This window comes from Lichenostomus cassidix, chromosome 1Ab, assembly GCF_008360975.1.
Source record: "Lichenostomus cassidix isolate B80296 chromosome 1Ab, HeHo_3.0, whole genome shotgun sequence".
Lineage (NCBI taxonomy): Eukaryota > Metazoa > Chordata > Aves > Passeriformes > Meliphagidae > Lichenostomus > Lichenostomus cassidix.
The window spans coordinates 20001-46505 of record NC_139481.1 but is presented as its reverse complement, the minus strand read 5'-3'; the positions used below and the strand labels follow the sequence as shown (position 1 = coordinate 46505).

Below are 26505 nucleotides of genomic sequence, written 5' to 3'. Positions count from 1 at the left end.
TTTTTCTTTTAAAGAAATATCATTTGAAAGAGGAAGTTGGTAAAGGTTGGTGTGCAAGTTCATCCTGCCTCTCATGGCCTCCATTTAAAAAAAAAAAAACCAAAACCAAACACCAAACCACCTTATTGGAAAAAAACCCTCCAACAAACAAAACCCCACAGACAGCAGCAACAACCCAAACTAAAAATGCTTGCATTCAGTAGCATTTTCATCAAGGATGGTTAAGAGATCTATAACTGCTCAGCTGTTGCCAATAGCATTTTCAAATTGCACCTTCCAGGGGTTACTATCTTGCTATTTAAAAATAAATAGACTGATATATAGTCAGACACACCAAAAAGAGGTAGTATTACTGACAACTCCACTATAACTTTCAGCCCATTAACATAAAACCGCACCAGTAAATCTCTCAGGGTAAACTATGCAGAGCTAGAAAAGCCCCAAGGTATTAAAAGTGATTTTGATATAAATTCCAATTTTATTTTATGACTATTTTACAGCTGCTTCTAGATATCTTCTCTCATAACCTACAAGGTACAAGGCACATGTTTCATCTTATTTTTCTTTCCTTCTTTTCTGCAGGGTTTCAGACAGTTGGTTTATTGTGACACGTTAGCAGCCTTTTCTCTGCACTGCGCATTCAGAAGAATGAATTTTAATGAGACTAAGCTAGCAGAAGATCCATAAAGAAGATGCGATTATATTTTAAGTATTCATTTAAAAAGTTACATTAAATTTACACATTTTGATTTTGTCTGTGAGAGTCAAAAGAATTAGAGAGCATATTGCAGAGTCACAAACCGTTTGGGATTGGAAGGGGACCTCTGGAGATACTGTAGTCCACCCCTTCTGCTCAAATAGCATCCCTTAGAGCAGAGTCCGCAGGATGGTATCCAGGGAGCAGAACTTTTGAGATAGTTCCATATTTATAATGCATATTTATCCTGGTTTTGATCCTAGGCAAATTTATAACCTGTGTCTCCATTTATTTTCAGTAGAATTTCTGTCAATAATCTGTAGAAATATAATAAACTTTTTAAAATAAGGTATAATTAACTTTTTTTTAATAAGGAAAAGAAAACTGGAGAAAGCAATACGTGCTAGCCGGTGATCCTGTTATTGTAAGGTTAATAAGAGGCAATCTTTGGTTTTAATTGTTTTGTTCTGGTTTTAACCTTTGCATTCTCCTCAGTTTCACTTTAGAGTCACATCCTAATACCGATACTCTATTTTGGTTAGTCCAAGGACAAATAATTCCAGGGTTATTGAAACCCATGTCAGCAGGAAACAGAAGAACAGCACTTAATACTAGTTACATTTATAGATATCAATCAAATCTGGGAGGAACAAATAAATGTAAAGATTTTAATACCATTAAAGGAACACAAGTACTTTATACGCCGGCTGATAGTTGAAATAATCTGTAAAAAAGTATTTATAAGCTTAGTCTGTAAATTTTGTTTGCTAAATGTAAGTTTAAATAAGGTTTTCACCGCAGGGTGACACTGAGACAGTCAGTAAGGCAAAGTGAAGTACCTTGAACTGCTGTTAAGTATCCTGCATTGTTTTAGGAAGTATTAGTTCAAGTCAGTGATTTCTGCTGATAACTGAAAATTAAATAACTCTTCATTTTTCTCTTTAGTACTCCATGGAAAACCACAGTTATGAAAATGATCCCAAAGTACTTTGTTAAAACAAAAACAAACTAGACATAGGAATGAGTCTGTGATTCTGTCAGTCTCTCAAGGTTGTTTTTGTTATTTCTTTATTTTTCAAATAGCAATTAGTTTTCTTAAGAAATAATAAATAAATAAATAAATAAATCTTTGTTTCAATTCGGGTTCCTTGTGTAAACTACATTCACACCTACTAGACTCTGTATTTAGCTTACCCTGACTTCCAGAAGTATTTGCAGGTGTGTTCTCAGAAGGGGATAATGGGCGGCTCGGTTGAGTCATCCCACTGCTCGTCAACTTGTGTTCAATATTTAAAATGCTTGGTTTTTTATCTTTGAAGCTTTGGAGGCCTAGTGCATGGTGTAGCAAATAACGACATTTAAAAAGGTGGGTTTTCTTTGAGTCTGTAAATCGTGCTTAGTAGCAACTCTTGTTTCTGAGCGAAGAGAGAGAGAACAGTAGAGATGAAAGAAAAGAAGAGGAAAAAAATGAGATTGGTGTTTTGTCAAGAAAAGCTCATTATGTTTTCCTCTGTTCAGGTTAGAAAATTATGAGCCCTATTTTTAGTTCCCAGTTCACAGCAGCAGAACACCAGGTAGTCATTTCTAGCATCTGTTTGACATAAAGTAAGGTATACCCTAAAGAGACACTCTTCATAAGCACAGCACTAGAAACACTGTTTGTATTAAACTGGACAACATGAATAATACAGAAGTCATGAATGTAAATTATTACTTGAATGTGGAGGAAATGGCAGTATTTCAGCCATTAAATAACAACTTTGCTTTATTTCCGGAAACAGAAAGTTATTAAGTTTTAAATCATATTGATGCTGTGGCTCAGATAGATTTCTGGCTCTGAAACTATCCAGAGGTATCTTGACAGTGCTGTGTTGCACTACAGCTGTTTTCTCAGAGGTCTTCAGCCCACATCTGTAATACTTGAGCTGTAGCTGTGCCATGACAGCATTTTTGTAGGTATAGGTGCTGGTGCTTGTGGAGTTTTTGAGGTGGATTATCTCACACACGTTGCATTTGTTTCTAGGGTCCTCGAAAGGGCCTTATCGGAGCAGGTATTTAAACCTAAATGGGGTACCGTACACTAAGCAGTATTGTCACAGGAACAACTTCTCCCTTGTTGTTTGCATTTTGCCTGTTTATTTATCCTTAACACAACAGGACTAAAGGTTACCGGATGATGAACCACACGTGCATCACAAATTGTGGGGGTTTTTTTTCTGCTATGGGGAGTGTTTTTATTTAAGAAACCTGAGCAATCCCACAATACCTAAAATAGCTTGCACGTTACCCTTTTAGTCCTTTGTACATTCCTGAAATTCTCTTGGCTTTTGAAAGATAAGACTTGAAAATAAGTTTTTTTAAAAAATTGTAACAATAAGATTTGGGGTGTTTTTTTCTTCTGTAAAGGGGAAGATAAAATGACAGATAAAACGGAAGATAAAAGAACAAATAATTGTTCTTTAGGCTAACTAAACGGAAGTGATAGCAAGGTAGCCACAGTCTAGATTAAGACACTTTTCAGGAAGTCAGATTAAGAGTAGGTTAATGCCCCTCTTTTATGTCCCATGCAAAACATGTGAAATATTGTTAAAGCCCACTCACTCCTTATCCCTAGCTTTCTTGTTCCAGTTCTCAATTAATTTTCTTTTTTCAGAAATAAAAATTTTAATCAGCATATACAAGAACACCAATCACTGACGGTAATTACTGGAAGTGAAATACCTTTTTTCATGGTAGCAAATATAAAATGACAATTTTAACTATGTAGCATCTGTAGCGCCTTAGTGATTTTAGGCCATTTTCCATGTTTGCACATGAAAACTGGCTCCATATTTTTACCGTTAGCAAAGTTGCAGAGAGATATTATTGGCCTTTAAATGTTTGCTGTGTAAAAGAGGCACTGTTTGCAGCCAGGTTGAAATGTGGTATTGTCTGTGAAAAGCGTGCCTGCTGCAGGAATCCTGTGAGATGAAAGGTGTGAAGAAGCAGAGCTGTGTGTGCCCTTGGGTTCCTCCAAACTGCCTATCTTACACGAGGGTGGTGATGTGCCATTGCTGTGTAAAAGAGCCATCGATCGCCAGCCAGGTGCCCACAGGCAAATGTGGGATTTTGTATCATAAAGCTGTGCAAATGTCAGGATTTGTGCCAGACAGAAGTTGCTAGGAACTAGACCTGAGGCTGGCCTTGGACTCCTGGGTCTCTTGTGCCAGCTGTATCCAAGGATTTCCTAGCTGTTGAAAAGAGGCAGTGTTTTGAGCCAGGTTCGATCAGCAGGAAGAGGGAGGGAGATCACAGTCATGGGCAAGGATGGAAACCTTTTCAAGGAAGAGATGTTAGAGTTGTAACTGAAGGGATAAATGCCTCGTGTGGTTTATGTGGCAAATAAGAAGATGAGATGAATGAGATGTTGCCAGTGAATTGTAAAGAAATCATCAGTGAAGGTGCTGACATGTAAATGTAAGTTTTCTCTGTAGGTTTTGAGAAGGATCTCTGTTAGGCTGCAGTGTGTTGGGCTAACCTAATACCAGAGCTGTGGTGACCAGAGAGGTGTTATTTGCATAAAGGGAAGTAAAGTATTGCTCAGATGTTTTGGTGACAGTGATGGGAGTTCATCTACACCAAATACTTTTATCAGAAGCATGGCCTGGGCTGTTCACATGTTCAGACAGAATGATTATACAACCAGCACCTGCAAATGATCTCTTTGGGCATTTTCCTTGCTTCTATGTGATGTGGCCGAGTGGAAGAGTGATTGGAACAGAGGCTGAGAATCAGCCACCATGTGTGTTGTGTGGCATTTCCTATTGTGTTTGAAGTCAACCTTCTGAACCATCTTTCAGTGTGTCATATATGGAGCAGGGGAGGATGGTTATTGCAGTTATTGTTTGTTCAGCAACATGAGCTATTGTTATTTGTTTAACACGGCATTGAAACAGTTAGCAAAAGTTGTTTGTTTCTCTTAGGCCATTTGAAAGCCCAATTTGTGTACATGGGCAATTGATGAGGTGAAGTTCTGTAAGGTTTGTGTAATGGAGCCTTCTCAATCAGATTCCATCCTGAAGTGTATTTGTGTAGGCTGTGCATGTGTTATGCAGTTGACACAGAGTTAATAAGTATGTGGAGGTATAAGGGCAAGAACCTGATATTCTGTTCTGTATTAGATGAAATATGTGGGTAAATGTGTAGGAGTTTTAAGATCAGCATAGGCAAATTTTGAATGTAAGAAGTGTTAGCAACATCATCCATACCCATAAGTTTTGTAGAGTTGCAAGTGATGGTGTTCTTTATTGAACTTGATAGAGAGTTGATGTGGCAATATTTGTATGTATTGATCCAGATTTTGAAAGCGTGGTAAATGTGGAAGGGCAAGTATTTAATAAAGTTTTTGTACTGTTTCTAGCCATATGTGGAGGGTTGTGCAGCTCTGGTGGACGGGCATGTTGTGGGTGGATTGTGTGCTGTGGTGAGGCAGATGGGGAAGCAGCAGTTGAGCAGTGAGAATTGCAGGTAGGTCCTTGAAGGTGCATGAAAAAGAGCAGTGGTGAGATGGGAAGAGCAAGTAGGTAAAGAGTAAAGGACAATGTCTTGAGCAAGGGAAGTCAGTTGAAGTGTGATTTGTTTGTGTTTGTGAGGATGTTTAGTGTGTTGTGTTTGTGTTGATGTAGTTGTTCTGAGAGGTGTTGGGTGGATGTGAGAGGCATTTGTTAAGTGTGGTGTGAGGCCTTAGTGTTGTTAGTTGTTGCCTGTAAAATGTGTGTAGTAATGTCATGGATTGTAGGTGTATTTAGTTGTTTGTTGTATATTTTTGGTGTGTGGTATTGGTAGTTCGTTGTGTATTTTGTTGTTTGTAGTAGGTGAGGTGTGTTGTTGTTTTTGTGTTGTGTTAGAAAAGGGAGAGATGCGTGTTTTTGAAGAGGTGAGTTTTGTTGCTTTTGCATGTTTGTAGGCGGAAAAAGGGTTTTTGGCCCCTTGCCAAGGGCCGCCCCCCTATTTCCGGCGCGCGCCGCGGCGGGTGTGGAGGGGTACCCCGGGGCGGTGTCGTCCCCACCCCGCGGGGACGCCGCCGCAGCAACCCCCCCGCGCCGCCGGCCCCACCCTCGTCGCGGGGAGCTGGCCCCGGCCGCCCCACCTTCTGGCTTACCGGAGGGGGCTGGCTGGCTCCCACACCACGTGGGCGTGACGAGCCCAACACACGCACCGTGGGGCCTGCGGTGGGACTGGAACCTCTGAAGTGCAAAGATTCGGCTTAAGGACATTCCCGCCGAGCCAGGGCGGCTCCTAAATTTGAATTCTTTTTTTGGGGGATATCTTTTTCGCCGCACCATGATGTCAACAGAGCCCTGCCCACCTACCCGCTCCAGTCCTGCGGGCGTCACTATACTCCACCTACTCGTTCCGCCCCTCGTCCCTCCCTTGGCCCCGCCCCTGTCGTCTCTCGGCCCGGGCCTAAGCCACGCCTCTGGCAGTCCCCGCCCCCCGCCCAAGACCCCGCCCCTCGGTGCCCCTGACTCCGCCCAAAGCTACGCCTGGCTCCGCCCGCCCGTCGCTGTGGTAACACTGGAGCGGAGGCTTTTTTCCCTAGCACAATTTCAGAGTTTTATTAGTGTTTTCACTATTTTTGGAGCTGTTGTGCTATATAATTTTACTAATGCTCATTGCCTGATTTTTACACACTTTCTCTCAACTGTATTAGCAGAAATTATCATTCTTTCAAACCTTTTTGGGTCTTTTTACCACTTCTTGAAAACTCACCCATTTACAATTCTTGAAAAATAAAACACATTTTGGGGGATACTGCAGCACTATCATACAGCTGTTTCTCACAGCTATGTCCATTTTGCCCACTTCTTTCTACAGCATTTCCTAGGGGCTTCTACTATGTATTGCTGGGGTTTTTTCACTTGTTTCATGGGTGCATTCACTTGTGTTTGCATGTGTTACACCATCCTGTGCTTTTGCAAGGAACACTTCTTTAGTCTTGGTTTTTTTTTTTCCACCTCTACACTACTGCCATGTGTTTACTAGTGTCACCTAATCTGCAGAAAAAAATAGAAGAACTCTCCAACAACATTTTCATGTTACAGACTCAAGGCATTACTTTATTTTGTGGTCAGGATGTACCACAGAAATCATCTCATCCACCCATAGCCCGGGTGTGCAGAGACAATCATTCCAGGATACATAGCTTTTACTCGATTTTCCACATATTGTGTACAGTAAAAATACATAGGAAAGCATTGGGTCAGTGTTCATTTGTCCAAAGTTGAGCGAACTCCTGATATTCACTCTCTCATTGGGCTCGAATCTCCTCGCCTCTGATGCCAATGACATTCTTCATTCTGCAGTTTTTCTTTGCAGTCTTTTTTCTGGGCCAGGATATCTTCAGCCCTGCTGGAGGTGCTGTGGCCTAGCTGCTTGTGATATCCATCATGTCTTCTTCATAACCACAAGTTCCTTGTGGATGTTGTGTTCATAGTGCTTATCTTTCTGGTTATCTTTGGGGGTCACTCCCAATCTGTTGTTACGCTGACTTCACCAGACCTCATCTGGCACAACATTGCCCTGGAAGAAACCTAAAATTCCTTTTCCCAGGGTAAACCCAAACAAAACCTTTGACTACAGTTACACAACATTTTTAACCTGATACATTTTCCAACAGTAGCACTCAGTCACAACAATTTTCCTTCAGTAGCCTTTCATGTGATTTTGTTTCCAACATCTTTTGGAACAGAACAGATGCCATCTTTCTCTTCTCTATGCATGCCACATCACCACAATATCCTCGCAGGGACCGGCAACTCCAGCAGCAGCCAAACACCACCATCTGGAAGAGAACACAACACACGTGTCAGTCATTTCTGAACAGCTCCGCACATGTGCAAGTCCAACTGCCTCACGCCGTGTCTTCCTTGGCCTCCTATCCACCAGCTGCCTGCTTAAGTCCTGACCACAGGGGAGGGCTTCAGGCCTGCTCAGCAATGCCTGCACATTGCACTTTCACAGTATTATACCATTTCTCATACAGGTGCACCATCCCTGACCCCACCCACATGTCATCCCACTGCAACCAGCAATTCTAACACCTTCTAATCATTCTCACCGCTTTGGAATATTTCCTTATGGCTCCCATCTCCAGGGCTTCTTCACACTTGCCTGCAGCAAAGGCTGCCTAACAGTGCATTCCAGGGATGGTCATCACACAGTCCTCATTCTTCCTCACCCAAACATTCATATCTCACTCCATCCACAAGTTTCCCTCAAGACAGATACTTTGCACTGACATTCAGCCAGCTGATTACATCCATGCAAAGTTATTATTAAGTCATCTCACCTTCTGGGAGAGGTGTGTATGCACAGAGGCCAAAGCCTGCAACTGCACTCCAAGTTGTCCAAGCCTCAGCATGCAGCAGGCCAAGAGGATACGCTTGCAGGAAGCAGGTTTGTACCCACTCTCCCCCAGCTCAGGGGGGAACAGGAGGCCTTTGCCTACATGCTGTCATCTCTGCTCACAGGCCATAATGCTGTGGCCTGCTGACCCATTCAGAATGAACAATTACACAACCAGTACCTCCCAAGTACCCCTTAGAGCATCTTCCTCGCTTATGTGTGACTCGGCTAAGCGGAATAGCACGTGGAACATACACTGTAAGTTACCCACCATAGGAGCCATGCAGCATTTTGTGCCAAGGCTGACATAAACCCTACGAAGCCTCATGCAGTGCCTCACCGAGGGTGCAGGGGAGGAAGGTCAAGACAGTTACCCTTCAGTATTTAAAATGACAGATGTGCTTTCTTTCAGATGACATTGAAAGAACCAGTAAGGTTTCACTTCTTTCTTGTAGGCCATGTGAAAGCCAAATTTCTGTACATGCCTATTCTAGGAGGTGCACTTCACGGCAGCTCTCAGAATGTAGCCGCACGAATCCGGTTTAACGCTGAAGTGTTTTTCAGCAGGCCACGTGTGCGTTATGCAGTCTACACACAGGTAATAACTAAGTTCAGGTATAAAGCTTAAAACTTTATTTACTGTCCAGTATTTATGAAAAGATTTGGAGAAACATGTAGCAGTTTTGAGATCGGTATTGCCAAAGTTTGTAATGTAAGAAGTGGTAGCACCATCATCCAAACCTGTATTTTTTAAAGAATTTAAAATGATGGTGTTCTGGATTGAAATTGATACAGACCTTATCTGCAATTTCTTCTATGTATTCCTACAGATTTTACAAGCATGGGCAATCTTATGTAGGGGAAAGTAATTCATGAAGTTTTTCTATTATTTGTATCCATACCTGGAACTTTGTACGGTATGGAATGGTATTTTTCCAGGTGCATTCTGTGACACGACAAGCAAGAGGGAGAAGCAGCACTTCAGGATTCGTTCCCCCGTACTGATAACTGCAGTCCTTTCAATGTGCATTAAAATGAAGAGACATGAGAAGGTAAGAGCAGGAAGAAAAAGAAAAAAAAAAAACCATCCTGAGGTAGGGAACTCCTGCAATTTTTCTGTTGTCCATTTCTTGTTTTTTAGGGAAGGACACGTATCCAGGTGGCCGCAGTGTGTCACAGCAGTAGTGGCCTTTTTGAGTTTCAGCAATAAATAATTTTTCATGTGTTGTATGTGAAGTAGCTGAAGCATGTTCCATAATTACAAAATCACAGGCTAAAACCACCTTTTTTTCAGATCTCGAAAACATTTTCTGTCTTGCAGCAAAGCTGTTTACTATCTTTATGGCTGGCCATTTATTCCCAAGCCACAGTATAGTACCCAGTGCCTTACGAATGCTGCTACCCAAGTGAAGGAGATGACTTAAGTATCTAGTAAGAAGAAAGTATACCAGAAAAAAGAGAATTGAAAGAAGCAGCCACTGTTGATATGGACCATCGTGGCGCTGCAGCCATCACGTCAGTCACAGACAGGCCTGTAAGAGTTTTCTGTAAACAGCGAGAATGAAGCTCAGAAGTGCTGTGGAAGCAGGTGGTTTGACTTGCTAAAGAATAGAAAGCTACGTTATGAATTGACATACTTACCCTCGCTCTCTCCACCATTCGGGTGTTTCCGGTAGCACCTGCAGAAGCAGACTTCCGCTGTCCCTTTTCACTGTAACCTACTTATTAATCTCCCCGTCATTAGCGCCCTATAACAGAGCCCCTGGGACAGGCGGGGCTAAGGCACGAGATGTTGCGGGCGCTGAGGCAGAAGGACGGACGGGATCCACAACCTACAGCGCTGCCTTCGCGGCACCTTCGGAAGGGCCATAAACCTTTTGTCACATAATAACGTCTGATATTGCGACAAGTATACAGAGCAGTTAAGCAACCGCTCTCTCCTTGTGCTTTTTCACTACTGTAATGTCCCCGTGCGGGGTGCGCCGTTGCCGGAAGCACCGCATTGCCGCTTAACGTAAAGTCCTCTCATCAAGGACGTACCCAAAACCGAATAAATAACTATAAACACTACACTCGATCTTAGCCAAACGGCCGAGCGGCTATGACAATTTCCTTCCCCCACTCCCGCCGGCACCCCGCTCGACAAACACACACCTCGCTGTCTCCCCCGCGCCGCCGCGCACCTCCTTTCCAGCAATTTAGAGACTCTTTCCCGCTGTGTTCCCGCACTGTCAGCACATGTTTCTGAAGCACTGACCCGAAATCACGGCGGTGCTCTGTGTCTCTAATATGCATCACCCCGCCGCTCCGGCCGGCCGCGCGGGAAGCTCGTGAGGCGCTGGGAGCTCCGGGAGAGGCGGAAAGGCTCGGGAGCTGCAGGAGTTTTTTCATGGATTCTGGGGCTCGCAGCAAGGGCTCGGCGCGGCCAGCGGGGTCGGACAGGCCGGCAGAGGCACGGCGAAGGTGCCGCGCTCGGGCTTTTGGCCGCTCGGACCATGCGGTTGGATTTGCCGAGCCGGGGCTGAGAGGAGCTGCGGGAATAAATAGGGAAAAATGGAAAAAAGGTCTTTTTTCGGGGACTCAGGAAAGGCTTGAAACCCCATTTCCCCCCCGCGCCCCCCGCGCACCGAGGCCTAAACTCTGCAAATCCCCCAATAAAGCTCTCAAGATGCCATTCGCGCCGCTAAGGATTCGAGTTTGCCTGACCGATCTTCATCCGCCATGATGCCGCCGATCGCTGCGCGCAGTGATCTAATTTGCATGGCCGGACCTCTTTTCCCAAAACGCCATTCATGCGGGATTGTGCTTTAATTTGCATGACCCCGCCCCTTTACCGAGACTGCAATTCGCGCCGCGTTTCGGCTAGTTTGCATAACTCCGCCCATTTTCCCCAAGATGCCGTTCGCGCATGAGGTAATCCAAATTAGCATAACCCCACCTCTTTCTCCCAAGATGCCGTTCGAGCATGAGGTAATCTAAATTAGCATAACCGCGCCCCTTTCTCCCAAGATGCCGTTCGAGCATGAGGTAATCTAAATTAGCATAATCCTGCCCCTTTCTCCCAAGATGCCGTTCGAGCATGAGGTAATCTAAATTAGCATAACCCCGCCCCTTTCTCCCAAGATGCCGTTCGCGCATGAGGTAATCTAAATTAGCATAACCCCGCCCCTTTCTCCCAAGATGCCGTTCGCGCATGAGGTAATCTAAATTAGCATAACCCCGCCCCTTTCTCCCAAGATGCCGTTCGAGCATGAGGTAATCTAAATTAGCATAACCCCGCCCCTTTCTCCCAAGATGCCGTTCGCGCATGAGGTAATCTAAATTAGCATAACCCCGCCCCTTTCTCCCAAGATGCCGTTCGCGCATGAGGTAATCCAAATTAGCATAACCCCGCCCCTTTCTCCCAAGATGCCGTTCGCGCATGAGGTAATCTAAATTAGCATAACCCCGCCCCTTTCTCCCAAGATGCCGTTCGCGCATGAGGTAATCCAAATTAGCATAACCCCGCCCCTTTCTCCCAAGATGCCGTTCGCGCATGAGGTAATCCAAATTAGCATAACCCCGCCCCTTTCTCCCAAGATGCCGTTCGAGCATGAGGTAATCTAAATTAGCATAACCCCGCCCCTTTCTCCCAAGATGCCGTTCGCGCATGAGGTAATCTAAATTAGCATAACCCCGCCCCTTTCTCCCAAGATGCCGTTCGAGCATGAGGTAATCTAAATTAGCATAACTCCGCCCCCTCTCCCAAGATGCCGTTCGCGCATGATGTCATCTATTTAGCATAACCCCGCCCCTTACTCCCACGAAGCCACTCCCTCCCGGCGTTCTCTCATTTGCATAACCGCTCCTGCCCCCAAAACCCCGCCCATGCCCTTCTAATTTGCATATTCCCTCATGAGGCGCAGCTCGGGCCAACGCCGCTCTGCCGGGCAGGTTCGGGACAGGGGGGATCGGGGATTTCTTGCCCCTTTTTGAGGCTTTTCGGGGGCAGCAGAGGGACCCTCGGGGCTGCGGTAAGAGCAGGGGAGGGGGGAAATCCCGGGGAGGACGCGGGGAACGCCCGAAAATCCCCCAAAATTGTCACATTGCCCCTAAAATTCCTGAGGAAACCGGGGAAGGTCGGGAGGGGCTTTAGGGAATTTTCCGGCTTTGGGGACTCCGGGATCTCCTAGGTCACCCCAGGACCTCCCAGCCGCTGCCGAAGCGGCTCCGATGAAGCTCTGCACCTTTTTTACTTTACAAATAAACAAAATCGGTGTTTTTAGAAAGAATTGAGATTTTTATTTGCATCGTAGAAACATCCGCGGTCAAAGAGCTGCAAAAAGAAAGCCGTGCGGCTCCCCCGCCCCGCTGCTCACCTCCTTCACGTGTTTATGTGACAAAACTGCCCCAAATGCCCTCCCAGATTCATTTAAATGACATTAATGTCCTCTATTACCCTGATATAAATCGGAAACCCCCTCAGAAAGCGGCGAGATCCCGGAGTTTAACCCAAATAGCACGCAAAAGCACGGGGGAAGCGCCGCCATTTCGCCGCACCCTGCGAGGAGAAGGGAGGAGAGAATCACAGCCGCCCGAGCTTTGGCAGCTTCTCAGGGGTCCGGAGAGCTGCGGTTTACCCTTAAGTGCGGATAATCACGTTGACTCGGGTTTAAATGTGTTTTTAACCGAGCAGAGGTCCCCGGCGGGGTGCACCGTTCCCGGAGGCACCGCAATACCCGGACCACGCGCGGAGCGGAGGGAGCAAGCTCCGGATCCGACTCCCGAGCCCAAAAATCCTGTAATATAAAGTCCTCCCATCGAGGACGTATCAGATATTGAACTGATAAGAATAGATACTACACTTGATCTTAGCCAAAAAAGGCGAGGAACGATACACAGGGAATTCCAAAGGCGGTCCCCAGCCGCTCTCGCCCCTGACTCGCCCACCGCCCTCGCGTTGTTCCTCCCACGCTGCATTCCGCGCTCCCCTGCCCGCGCCTCACAAGCACAGAGCCCTGGAAGCCCGCAAATCTCACAGCCACCCTTCCGAGCAGCCCCTTTTTGCTGTGACTGTTGAATCCGCACAGCCCCTCCCCTGGCTCTCCCTCCCGTCCGCATTCGGGTTCCGCCCCGGCAAAGAGGGGGCGCCGGGGGAGGCGCCGGGGGAGGCGCCGGGGGAGGCGCCGGGGGAGGCGCCGGGGGAGGCGCCGGGGGAGGCGCCGGGGGAGGCGCCGGGGGAGGCGCCGGGGGAGGCGCGGGGGGAGGCGCCGGGGGCGGCGCCGGGGGAGGCGCCGGGGGAGGCGCCGGGGGAGGCGCCGGGGGCGGCGCCGGGGGAGGCGCCGGGGGAGGCGCCGGGGGAGGCGCCGGGGGAGGCGCCGGGGGAGGCGCCGGGGGAGGCGCCGGGGGAGGCGCCGGGGGAGGCGCCGGGGGAGGCGCCGGGGGAGGCGCCGGGGGAGGCGCCGGGGGAGGCGCCGGGGGAGCCGCCGGGGGAGGCGCCGGGGGAGGCGCCGGGGGAGGCGCCGGGGGAGGCGCCGGGGGAGGCGCCGGGGGAGGCGCCGGGGGAGGCGCCGGGGGAGGCACTGCGGCCACGGGGGCGGGCGGGAGCGGAGCCGCAGCCGGTGGTACGGCTCGTGTCCCTGCGGGCAGCGGCAGCGTGTCTGTGAATCGTCCCCAAAGCCGCCTGCCTCCCCGCGCCCCGCTGAGCCCGCTCGGGTGTCCCAGCGGGGTCCTGTCAGGGACAGATCACCTTTGCTTTTTCTAAGGTCTGTGATGAATAGTTTAGAAAAGTGGCAGCGAGATTTTTCGTAATTGTAATTTATTTGCGTTTGAAGTGTGAAGCGTGTGTCATTGTTTTGTGCTTTTTAGCAGTTTCCATGCGAGGATAAATGCGGTGGAAGACGGCAAATGAAGCCAAGAGGCTGGAATAGGATGCTTGAGGCCCATGACAAGCAGAGGTCAGAAAATAATTAAAACCCCAGGTTATAAAAATACCAAAGTAAAAGCCCAAAGGGTATTGTGAGCTGCTAGACCGTGCTCAGAGAAATCCCAAACACCTGTCCCGTTTTCCTATTGTCAGTTGAACATGCAAAAATCTAAGAGTTGCCCCAAGGATCCTGTCAGTGGGAGGTGGTCATGGGATAACCTGTTTTTGAAGGCATTTTCCACACCCTTAAAAGTGTGGATAGGTTTAGCGTTCGGTACGAGCCGGGCTGCAGTTGCATTCCAAAAAGCGTGTTCTTCGGTCACTAAAATTTCTGGGTTTTTGGTGGGTTTTCCTGAAAAATGCCTTGTATCCCTCTGAGCTTTGCTTTGCAAAGCACTGAACGATTTTTATGGTTCTGCAGGGACCTCTGCCTGGAATGTCCTGGGTGTCCCGGTTCAGCTGCCTAGGGTGGCATGAAGGTGGTGCTGAAGATACTGGATAAATTTTGGCTGCAGGAGCTGCCAGCAAGCAGGCTCTTCAGAGCCAGAGCTTCCCAGGATGGCAAGACTGTCATTGTGGCAGTCCCGAAAGCAGTATCCAATGTGACTAGTTGCAGAGCTCTATAAAACAAGTGTGACATTTCTTACAGTTTTGGGCCCAGTGGGTCTAAGGTGGCTTTTATTAAACCGGAGAGCTGGATTTTTTAGTCCTGCTGAGAGAGTTCAGCATCACCTTATTAAGCAAGGAAAAACTGCGTGGTAAGTGCAGGCTGATGCGATTTATTTTTGCTTATTACTCCCCATGATTCCTTTAATAAATAAACTCCTAATGAAAAGTGTGAATGTGTTAATTATTTCTCTGTTTGATCAGCAATAGAATGCATTAGTAAACATTTGTGGGAGAGGCATGGGGAGCAGCAGAAGGGAGAAGGGTGTGGGAGACAGAGCCCGGTCCCAAGGCGGGTTGCTGGCGGTGGCATAGGAGGGGATGTCAGAGAAATACAGGTAAATGTGTACAGGGTGCAGAGCCCCAGGGTAGTGCCTCCGCTGGGGGAGTGAGAGCGTGTCCAGGACAGGTGGGGTATGGAGCGGCGAGCCCTAACCGGCATGGGGGGTGAACCCATGTGACACGGGCAGAGTCCTGGCTACCGTGTGAATTGTCACCACACAAGGTTAGTGGAGCCAAAGGTCACCCCAGGAGAGGTGCAGCCCCCAGTCCCTATTGCCGAGTCCCACCACAGGCTTACAAAACCAGGATTTGGGCTCCAGAGCTGACAGGTGTCGTGTTGTCCAGGGCAGCACTTGGCACCACAGGGCTGTAGGGGGCTGTGGAGAGGGTGGGGGGCCGTGGCCCGTTAGCTGAAAGGAAGGATGAGTGAGAGGTATTGAGGGCAGTGGGTGATGCAGCCCCCTGCATCCCAGAGTGCCATTGAAAGCTCCCCCTTTCACGGTGTGCCTAAGAACATCTGCCGTGTAATCTTGTGCCTGCAGGAGGAATTTTTGGCAGAGCAGCTGTGTGTAACCCCAAGGTGAACCTGTATCCCATACGGGCCTAGGTAGGATCTGGGCTGGTGACAGCCGTGGTGTAGTTGCCTATGGTCCCCCAGAACCCAGATTTGAGGTCAGAATTTGCAATTTTTGTAATGTAAGAAGGGGTAGCACCAAAGCCAGAAGTTTTTAAAAGTTCAAAGTGTGTCTGTTCAGCATTGAAATGGATACATATTTGATTAGGAGAGTTTTTTAATGTATTTTGTTAGATTTTCCAGACATGGGGAATTTCTTTGAAGGCACAGAATTTCATTTATTTAGTGTATTGTTCGTATGAATACCCGGAGGTTTTCTACAGCTACAGAGCGGCATCTCGCGTCTGGATTTTGTTCCACGGTGAGCCAGAGGGAGAAGCAGCACTTCCCAAATTCTTCTGGAGCAGTGCTAATTGCAGTCCTTGAAACATGCATTAAAAAGGCAACATGTGAAATGGGAAGAGCAATTAGGAAAAGAGGAAAAAGAAATGTTGAGCTAGGGAGGTGTTGCCATTTTTCTGTTGTTCCTTTGAGACAATGATCTTGTAAAATCTTCCTTGGGGCACCATGCAGATGAGACAGAGAGAGTAATGTGTGTCCTGCATAAGCTTGTCCATGCAAGGCCAAAGCAGATAGAAGATTTTAAAGTGCAAACACAAGTGTTGTGTATATAAATGAACCAATGAAAGAGCTTAACTTATAAGGCAGGATGATATATAGGACAAAATGTAAAAAAAGAATAAAGAGATCTATTAGCTGTTCTGTACAAAGTCTAATCAGATATTAGATATTAATGTAAAGAGAGGTTTGATATGAGTAGATGTGTACGGTTAGAGCGTAGAAGTCTGATGTGATATTGAAGTGTCAAAATGTACAAGCTGAACATTGTAAATATGTGGCTCGTGTCTTAGGAGAGGTTCCATAAGTGTCAATGGATTTGTAAGTATTTTCTCTATAATAAGTGCAAATAGATATAATGTAAATAGATGAGTGTAATTATATAAAAGTTTAGGGGGTGGGAATAAGAATAGTTTTGAGAAAAGGTTTCGTTGTATGGCTTCATAAATCCTGGAAGATTTCCGTTTCTCGGAAGGTCCAAACGGTAGAATGTTTTTCATAGAGCGCACAGACCGACGCAGCCAGAATCCAAAAGCGTGCAGATTGTCAGGGGCATAAAGAAAATCCAAAAGCCATAATTTTCATGTTGAGGAAAAGCACTGGAGCGTCCTCACATGTAGAATTTTGAAAAAGCAACCTCCTTGTCCGGAAATTCCACATTCTAGATATGGAAAAAAGCACCAGGCTGGCAAACACAGCAGGGTGTGGTGACAGTGGGTCAGTTTGCAGGTATGGCCGTGGGTGATCCGGTGCCGGTGCAATTAGACAGCAGGGTGTGGTGCCAGCGGGTCATTTTGGAGGTACGGTCGTGGGTGACCCGGCGCCAGGTCAGTTAGGCGGAGCGCTTTGATTATCGTGGGTGCATCTGCTGCCACCGGTTACCTGGGGAGTTCCACTGCTGCTGGGGAGTTCCACCGCTGCTGTCATTGCCACCACGGGCCTTGGCCTCGTCCTGGCTCAGAGGTCATTCTTCCTGGCTTTTCTTTGCCGCCTCCCCAAAGTGCTGCTGCCTCCCTCTCCACCCTGCCCTGCTGTGGCCAGCTGCAGCGTGCAGAGGGTGTCGTGGCTGTGCTCTGCCGGGTTCCCCGTGTGGAAGCAGAGAAGCTGCAGTGGTGGCAGCATCAGTCCTTGCAGGAGATGCTGCATTCATTGGGGTCAAGTAGCTGTCTTGACAGTGGTGAAGATTCTTGAGAGCTCTTATGCTGTCAGGTACTCCCCAGAGCGTGTCCTCGAGGTAGAGAGAAGGAGATGTGGCCACGGTCGTTGCTGTGGGGGAAGAAGAGATTTGATGTGGTTATTGTCCTCGCTTCCTTTAATATCAGTGGTGCAGTATTTCTATAGATGTGGTGTCCTGAAGCAGGAGTTACAGGTGTTGTTGTGGGTAGTGAATAATTGAAATGAATGTAAAGAATGGATTGTTATGATTGCTCTCAGTATAGCTCGGTGTTCTTAGTCCCACAGCAGGTTTGTAAAAGGTTCAAACAGTCCTTTTTTTTCCCAGAAAACCTGACTGAGTGGAGTGAGGTAACACAGAGGCGATCTAGTGTATCTTGAGGCTTGTTATGAAGTGTTGTCAGATGGTTTTTATGATGTGAGGAGGCATTTGCCACGGTGTGGTCAGAAGGGTGGAAAAGTTTGTTACGTGTGTAAAAGAGGCCCCGTTTGCAGCCAGGTTCCAAATGTGGTATTGTAGCTGAAAAGTGTGCATGCTGCAGGAATCCTGTGAGATGAAAGGTGTAAAGAAGCAGAGGTCTGTGTGCACTTGGATTCCTCCAAACTGCCTATCTTACACGAGAGTGGTGATGTGCCATTCCCGTGGAAAAGAGCCATTGTTGCCCCCAGGTTCCCATGGGGAAATGTGGGATTTTGTATTGTAAAGTTGTGCAAATGTCAGGATTTGTGCCAGACAGGAGCTGCTAGGAGGTAGGCCTGAGGCTGGCCTTGGACTCCTGGGTGTGTTGTGCCCAGTGTGTGCAAGGATTTCCTAGCTGTTGAAAAGAGGCAGTGGTTTGAGCCAGGTTCGATCAGCAGGAAGAGGGAGGGAGATCACACTTATGAGCAATGATGAAAACCTTTTCAGGGAAGAGATGTCAGAGTCCTATTTCAAAGAATAAATATCTTGTGTGGCTTACGTGGCAAATAAGAAAAATAGATGAAGGACGTCTTGCCACTGAATTGTAAAGAAGTCATCAGTGAAGGTGCTGACATATAAACCTGAGTTTTCTCCCTAGGTTTTGAGAAGGATCCCTGTCAGACGGCAGCATCTCAGGCTAACCTAATACCAGAACTGTGGTGACCAGAGAGGTGTTAATTGCATACAGGGAAGCAAAGTATCGCTCATATGTTTTGGTCACAGTGACATGAGTTCATCCACACCAAAGAGTTCTATCAGAAGCGTGGCCTGGGCCGCTCACACGTTCAGATGGAACAATTGTACAACCACCACCTGCAAATGTTCCCTTTGGGATAATATTTTTTAAACTTTTTTAACTTTTTTTTTTACTTGCTTCTCTCTGATCTGGCCGAGTGATACAGTGAGCGGAACAGAGGCTGAGAATCGGCCACCATGTGAGCTGTGTGGCATTTCCTACAGTGGTTGAAGTAAACCTTCTGAACCATCTTTCAGTGTGTCATACAGGGAACAGGGGAGGATGGTTATTGCAGTTATTGTTTCCTCAGCAACACGAGATATGTTATTCCTTTAACATGGCATTGAAAGAGTTAGCAAAACTATTTTTTTTTCTCTTAGGCCATTTGAAAGCCAAATTTCTGTACATGGATAATGGATGAGGTGCAGTTCTGTAAGGCTCACGTAACGGAGCCTTCCGAATCAGAATTAATCCCGAAGTGTATTTCTGCAGGCTATGCACGTGGTATGCAGTTCGCACACAGGTAATAAGCATGTGCAGGTATAAGGCTAAGCACCTTATGTACTGTCCAGTATTAGATAAAATATTTGGAGACATGTGTACCAGTTTTGAGATCCGCATAGCCACATTTGTAATGTAGGAAGTGGTAGCAACATCATCCAAACCCTGAAGTTTTCAAGAGTTTAAAGCGATGCTGTTCTGTATTGAAATTGATACAGACTCGATGTGCCAATATTTCTATGTATGAACCCAGATTTGCAAAGCATGGGAACTGTTTTCCAAGGGAAAGTATTTAATGAATTTTTTCTACTCTTTCTAGCCATACCTGGAGGTTTGCGCACCGACGGACCGGCACCTTCCGACCGGATTCCGTGCTCAGATGAGCAAGGTAGGGAAGTAGCAGTTCACAAGTCCTTCCGCAGCAGTGAGAATTGCAGGCCCTTAAAGGTGCATGGAAAAGAGCAGCTATGAGATGGGAAGAGCAAATAGATAAAGAGTGAAAAACAACATCTTGAGCTAGAGAAGTTCTACAATTTTTCTGTTGTCCATTTATGATCGTGCTCTTCCACGTACTAGAAAAAGTTTCAGGATGTAAAGAATTTAGGGAATGAAATGGAAATGAAATAGAGGGTATCAAAGCAAAAAGGCCCTGCTAAATATTCTTTGGGAAACTCTGGCCATGAAGGAGAGAGAGAAAGAACAAGGAGTTTCCTGAATGAATTTACAGAAAACAAATCCCAGTGCCTCTTTCTAGGTAAGTGTGGACATTGGCTATGTTGTAAAAGAGGAACTGTAATTTTCAGAAGTATGCAGAGGTATGAAAAAAAAGCTCTAACCAAGTGCAAAATGTCAGAGGATACAGGCTTCCAAGCTTCCCTCAGGTGCAGTTTTCTGTGCTTGGTACCAGCAAGCCAGGGAAGAGGGAAAGAACTTTGAGGTTTTTTTCCTAAGGGAAGGACATGTGTCCAGGTGCCTGCAGTGCATTGTTGCTTCAGAAGCGTGGTTTTTGAGCCTCACTATCAGTAAGAAGTAATTGTTCACGTGTTGTCGCTGGAGTAGCTGAAGCATGTTCCATAATTACCAAATGCAGGCAAGCCAGCTCTTGCAGGAATATTGAAAAGATTATCTGCCTTGTAGCAAAGCTGTTGTCTACCTTTCTGGGTGGACATTTATGGGCAATGCCCAGTACACAGTGCCTTCCGAATATAGTTATGAAAATGAAGGAGATGACCTAGATAGATAGTAAAAAGGAAGTGTTGCATTGAAGAAAGGATAATTGAAGAAAGCACCCACCTTTCACGTGGATCATCATAGAGCTGTAGCCACAATGTCAGGCCTGTAAGAATTTCTTGCCAAGAGTCAGAATGGAGTTCAGAAGCGCTGTAGAAGCAGGTGGTTTGACTTGCTAAAGAAGAGAAAGAAATGATATTAATTGACCCAATGTGAAAGGGTTTGTACATTTTTTTTTCTTTTTGCAGGCATGAATGTAGTGTCCTGAAGAGGAAAAAAAGGGTATGCAAAAATAAATCTTCAGAGCAATATAGCTGGTTGCTAGTGTATAATCTATGTAATAATATGTTGGAGTATAGGTATGTGTATTTTGTAAGTAGTATATGTTATTTGTGTGTGCGGTGTTAGCCGAGGCGGTCGTTCGCAGGTTTGCGTCGGGCTTTAAAAGGGAGAGGGGGTCGCGCGTTCCGAAGCAGGTGAATTTTGGGGTATTTGCGTGTTTGTAGTCGGAAAAAAGCGTCGCTCGCGGCACGTGGGCGGCCCCGTCCCGCGTGGCAAGTTCCCTCCCCTGTCGGTTCTCCCCCGCCGCCGGACGTCACCCCATTTTGGGTGCGGTCCGTGGTGAGCGGCGTCCCGCGGGGCCCCGAGGCGGCGGCGCCGCGCTCCCTCGCCGCGCTCCCTCCCCGCGCTGGGGGCCGCCGAGTCAGCCCCCCCTCCCGCGGCGGCCCCGCCCCGACCTGTGTCGCCGCCGCCACCGCCGCCGCCATCCGCTGCGTGCCGAGGGCCACCTTCTAAGGGGCCGGGAGGGGCGGGGGGGGTGCCGAGGGGGGCGGGGGGGCGTGTCCGCCGTATAATCGACCGCGGCGGTGCCCGCCCCGGCACAGGCGGATCCCGCCAGCCCCCCGCGCCGTCCAGAGCACCGCACGCTTCAGCAGAAGCCCGCAAAGCCCGGAAAATGCGGCGGTGGCACCCTCGGAGTCGGCATTTCGTTCAGGCGGCACAGTAGACGTATATTCCCTCAGAGAAGACCCCCGCGGCCGCCATTTTTGAAGTCGGCAACAGCGCGCATGTGCGAACGATGCCGACGCCATTTTGGTAGTCCAGTGCATTGCGCATGTGCGAAATAGGGGCCGGATCGAAATTAAAAAGTCGGATTTCGCGCTTTTGGGACATTTCTGCTGGCCGCAAATAGCTGCGAAGGCGTCCCGTATGCCGTTCGCGTCACCCACGGGCGGCGGCAACCGCGCGAGAGGCGGAAAAAGCCGGCATTTGCCGATCGCTTTCGGGAAAAAACGGCGGCCGCGTCAAACCGCAGCGCGTACTCCACCCGCCCCCAAAGACCACTCCGCACCGGTCCGCAGCGCCGGGGAAGCCCGCCAAGCAGCCGAACGGCCGTTTTCGGGGTCAGGCCTCCGTTGCCGCCATTTTGGAAGTGTACTGCACTGCGCATGCTCGAGTGATGCCGACGCCGTTTTGTTAGTTCAGTGCACTGCGCATGCTCGAGTGATGCCGCCGCCATTTTGTTAGTTCAGTGCACTGCGCATGCTCGAGTGATGCCGCCGCCATTTTGGTAGTCCAGTGCACTGCGCATGCCCGAGTGATGCCGACGCCATTTTGGTAGTCCAATGCACTGCGCATGTGCAAACGATGCCGACGCCATTTTGGTAGTCCAATGCACTGCGCATGTGCAAACGATGCCGACGCCATTTTGGTAGTCCACTACACTGCGCATGCTCGAGTGATGCCGACGCCATTTTGGTAGTCCAATGCACTGCGCATGTGCAAACGATGCCGACGCCATTTTGGTAGTCCACTGCACTGCGCATGTGCAAACGATGCCGACGCCATTTTGGTAGTCCAGTGCACTGCGCATACTCGAATGATGCCGACGCCATTTTGGTAGTCCACTCCACTGCGCATGCCCAAATGATGCCGACGCCATTTTGGTAGTCCAGTGCAGTGCGCATGCTCGAGTGATGCCGACGCCATTTTGTAAGTCCAGTGCACTGCGCATGTGCAAAATAGGGGCCGGATCGAAATTTAAAACTCGGATTTCGCGCTTTTGGGACATTTCTGCTCGCCGCAAACAGCTGCTGAGGCGTCCTATATGCCGTCCGCGTCACCCACGGGCGGCGGCAACCGCGCGAGAGGCGGAAAAAGAACGGAATTTGCCGATCGCTTTCGGGACAAAACGGCGGCCGCGCCAAACCGCAGCGCGCACTCCATCGGCCCTCAAAGGCCACTCCGCACCGGTCCGCAGCGCCGGGGAAGCCCGCCAAGCAGCCGTATGGCCGTTTTCGGGGTCGGGACTCCGCGGCCGCCATTTTGGAAGTATACAGTGCGCATGCTCGAGTGATGCCGGCGCCATTTTGGTTGTCAGTGCACTGCGCATGCTCGAGTGATGCGGGCGCCATTTTGGTAGTCTACTGCACTGCGCATGCTCGAGTGATGCCGGCGCCATTTTGGTAGTCCAGTGCACTGCGCATGCTCGAGTGATGCGGGCGCCATTTTGGTAGTCCAGTGCACTGCGCATGCTCGAGTGATGCCGACGCCATTTTGGTAGTCCAGTGCACTGCGCATGCTCGAGTGATGCCGCCGCCATTTTGGTAGTCTACTGCACTGCGCATGCTCGAGTGATGCCGCCGCCATTTTGGTAGTCTACTGCACTGCGCATGCTCGAGTGATGCCGACGCCATTTTGGTAGTTCAGTACACTGCGCATGCTCTAATGATGCCGCCGCCATTTTGGTAGTCTACTTCACTGCGCATGCTCGAGTGATGCCGCCGCCATTTTGGTAGTCCAGTGCAGTGCGCATGCTCGAGCGATGCCGACGCCATTTTGGTAGTCCAGTGCAGTGCGCATGCTCGAGTGATGCCGGCGCCATTTTGGTTGTCAGTGCACTGCGCATGCTCGAGTGATGCGGGCGCCATTTTGGTAGTCTACTGCACTGCGCATGCTCGAGTGATGCCGGCGCCATTTTGGTAGTCCAGTGCACTGCGCATGCTCGAGTGATGCGGGCGCCATTTTGTTAGTCTACTGCAGTGCGCATGCTCGAGTGATGCCGGCGCCATTTTGGTAGTCCAGTGCACTGCGCATGCTCGAGCGATGCGGGCGCCATTTTGGTAGTCCAGTGCACTGCGCATGCTCGAGTGATGCCGCCGCCATTTTGGTAGTCCACTGCACTGCGCATGCTCGAGTGATGCCGCCGCCATTTTGGTAGTCTACTGCACTGCGCATGCTCGAGTGATGCCGACGCCATTTTGGTAGTTCAGTACACTGCGCATGCTCTAATGATGCCGCCGCCATTTTGGTAGTCTACTTCACTGCGCATGCTCGAGCGATGCCGCCGCCATTTTGGTAGTGCAGTGCACCGCGCATGCTCGAGCGATGCCGACGCCATTTTGGTAGTCCAGTGCACCGCGCACGTGCGAAACGGGCGCCGCCATAATAATGGACGCGGCCGCGCCTTTACGGCCTCCGCCATGTTTTGTACGGAAAAAATGAGGACCTCTCGCTCTAGGTGACGACTTTAGGCGCCCGATGGAAATGAAAAAAATGGATTTTACGGTTTTGAGGCATTTCCGCATTTGCAAAGCAGGGTCCCGGGAATCGGAATGGCTCCGTTCCACGGTAGTAAACGTGTACCCTGAGGTAGGACTGGTGAAGCGTTAGTTCCTTATCTCGGTCACGACGTGACAGAATCCGGGCAGAAGCCGGCAGCGCGGAGCCGTAGAAAGCGGCAGGCGCGGGTAGAAGTAAAAAGTTGAGGTAGTACTCGCCGTTAGAGAAGATTTTTGAGGTTTTTAAAATGTGTCGGAATAGATATAAAAATGGTCCCATCAAGCCCGTATCCATTCGAATCGAACGCGACTTTAAAGCGTTAAAAAGTTCGGGGGACGGGACGACGGCGCCACCACCTCCGAGACGACGCGCCGGGCTCCGCCGACGGGAAAACATTTTTCGGAAATTTTCGATCAAACGCCGGACGCTAAACGCGACAGCCTTAGCGAAGGGCACGTCCCGAAAGGCGCGGGTACAGAAACGGGGCTTTCAAACAGCCTGTAGAAAAAGAAAGGAGCTTTACAGACGGTTTAAAGGGCATCTTAAGGGAAGCAGACGCGTCATCGGGCCGAAGGAAGGATAAGAAGCACGGGGATTGGCGGGAAGGGACGGTAGTCCTAGACCGGCATCAAAAGGCATAATTGTAATTCCCAGGCGTTAATAATAATTGAAAGCGGAAGGGAAGCGGGGCCGAGGAAGACGCGGAGAGGCGGGCTCGGGGCCGAGGTAACGTTCAGGAACGTAGATCGGCTAAGGCGCCCGGCGAGGCGCCTCGTGATAAGAAAGGAGAGCGTCCGATTTAATTTTTTTTTTCCCGTAAGGCCAATGTAAAGAGTTTGAAGCTAAACGGCGAGGCGTAGGACAGGCGCAGCGGAAATCCTCCGAGAAGCCCGCAAGGTATTCGCTTTCAGCATTTGTTAGCGGTGCAATTTGCTAATTTGCTAATTGGAAAGGAGAGCATTTTTGATGGTAGGGATGCAAGGTAGGCGAGCGAGGTATGAGGTTTGAGAGGTACTAGAAAGCGTGGATAAAATTTCAGTCCGGAAGCGCGAGGAGACGGTTGTACTTGTATACATCCATCTATATATACAGGCATATCTATAGATTTCTATACACACACGTATATATACACAGACACATATAGAAACACACATGTATATATATATACACGTATATATACACACATGTATATACACACAGATGTATATATATATACACATATATATACACACATGTATATACACACCCATGTATATATACACAGCCATGTATATATACACACACAGCCATGTATATATACACACAGCCATGTATATATACACACATATGTATATATACACAGATATATATATACACACACTTATGTATATATATACACATATGTATATACACAGATATGTATATATACACACATATGTATGTATACACAGACATGTATATATACACACATATGTATGTATACACAGACATGTATATATACACAGACATAAATACACACACACACATATGTATATATACACACATGTATACACACATGTATATACACACCCATGTATATATACACACATATGTATGTATACACAGACATGTATATATACACACACATAAATACACACACACATATGTATATATACACACATATATACACACATGTATATACACACCCATGTACATATACACACATATGTATATATACACAGACATGTATATATACACACACATATATATACACACACCCATATGTAGATATACACACATATGTTTCTATACACACATGTATATATACACACACACCTATATATACACACATGCATATATACACACATGTATATAGAGACACACATATATATACACACACATATATACACACATATATATACACATATATATATATACGCACATATATATACACACATGTATATACACCCATGTATATATACACACATATGTATATATACACACACATTTATATACACACCCATATGTATATATACACACACATTTATATACACACCCATATGTATATATATACACATATGTATATACACACATATGTTTCTATACACACATGTATATATACACATATATATATAGACAAACATATATATACACACAAATGTATACATATACACATATGTATATACACACATATGTATGTATACACACACATATGTATGTATACACACACATGTATGTATACACATATATATACAGACATATATATACAGCCATATATATACACACACATGTGTATATACACATATATGTATGTATACACACACATGTATATATATACACACACATATATATACAGCCATATATATATACACACATGTATATATACACACATGTATATATACACACATGTATATATACACACATGTGTATATATACACACATATGTATGTATACACACATATGTATATATACACATATGTATATATACACACATACATATATATACACACATGTATATATACACACATGTGTATATATACACACATGTGTATATATACAGACATATGTATATATACACACATATGTATGTATACACACATATGTATATATACACACATATGTATGTATACACACATATGTATATATACACACATGTATATATACACACATACATATATATACACACACGTATATATACACACATGTGTATATATACACACATATGTATGTATACACACATATGTATATATACACATAT

The 26505-nt window shown here is 47.2% G+C and overlaps 1 protein-coding gene, 3 long non-coding RNA genes and 1 other non-coding gene across 11 annotated transcripts; 2 read left to right on the top strand and 3 right to left on the bottom strand.

Annotated features, from left to right (window-relative positions):
* Positions 1–458: 458 nt before the first annotated feature.
* On the bottom strand, positions 459–17066 carry LOC146442692 (uncharacterized). Its single transcript, XR_014849434.1, has 2 exons — positions 17011–17066; positions 459–1014 (listed from the first exon to the last, which is right to left on the bottom strand). It is a non-coding gene; the product is annotated as an uncharacterized LOC146442692 (long non-coding RNA).
* LOC146442694 (uncharacterized) lies at positions 7375–10921 on the bottom strand. 7 transcript variants are annotated; one of them, XR_014849426.1, is made up of 4 exons: positions 10790–10921; positions 10341–10614; positions 8986–9938; positions 7375–7520 (listed from the first exon to the last, which is right to left on the bottom strand). XR_014849426.1 is itself a non-coding variant. In XM_085049233.1 (3 exons), the coding sequence occupies exons 1-3, from the start codon at positions 10875–10877 to the stop codon at positions 7451–7453; spliced, it is 432 nt and encodes a 143-aa protein (XP_084905359.1). In that variant the 5' UTR covers positions 10878–10892; the 3' UTR covers positions 7375–7450. The 7 variants fall into 7 exon arrangements, 1 of the variants encoding a protein (XP_084905359.1); XR_014849427.1 differs by having other exon boundaries at positions 8986–9615; positions 10790–10920; XR_014849428.1 differs by lacking the exon at positions 10790–10921 and adding an exon at positions 10711–10777.
* Positions 8360–9265, top strand: LOC146442696 (uncharacterized). Its single transcript, XR_014849432.1, has 3 exons — positions 8360–8681; positions 9023–9135; positions 9225–9265. It is a non-coding gene; the product is annotated as an uncharacterized LOC146442696 (long non-coding RNA).
* On the top strand, positions 9541–10770 carry LOC146442695 (uncharacterized). Its single transcript, XR_014849433.1, has 2 exons — positions 9541–9630; positions 10288–10770. It is a non-coding gene; the product is annotated as an uncharacterized LOC146442695 (long non-coding RNA).
* LOC146442693 (U2 spliceosomal RNA) lies at positions 12768–12958 on the bottom strand. The gene has a single exon (XR_014849517.1). It is a non-coding gene; the product is annotated as a U2 spliceosomal RNA (small nuclear RNA).
* Positions 17067–26505: the final 9439 nt, after the last annotated feature.

Excerpts from the sequence above, each read along its gene's own strand:
- LOC146442694 (XM_085049233.1), bottom strand. The coding sequence starts at position 10,877 with ATGAATGGCGTTTTGGGAAAAGAGGTCCGGCCATGCAAATTAGATCAC. Across the intron at positions 10,615-10,789 it reads ATCATGGCGGATGAAGATCG|CTCCTCTCAGCCCCGGCTCG; the intron begins GTCAGGCAAACT and ends TTATTCCCGCAG. Across the intron at positions 7,521-10,340 it reads GAGCACCGCCGTGATTTCGG|ATGGTGGTGTTTGGCTGCTG; the intron begins GTCAGTGCTTCA and ends GTTCTCTTCCAG.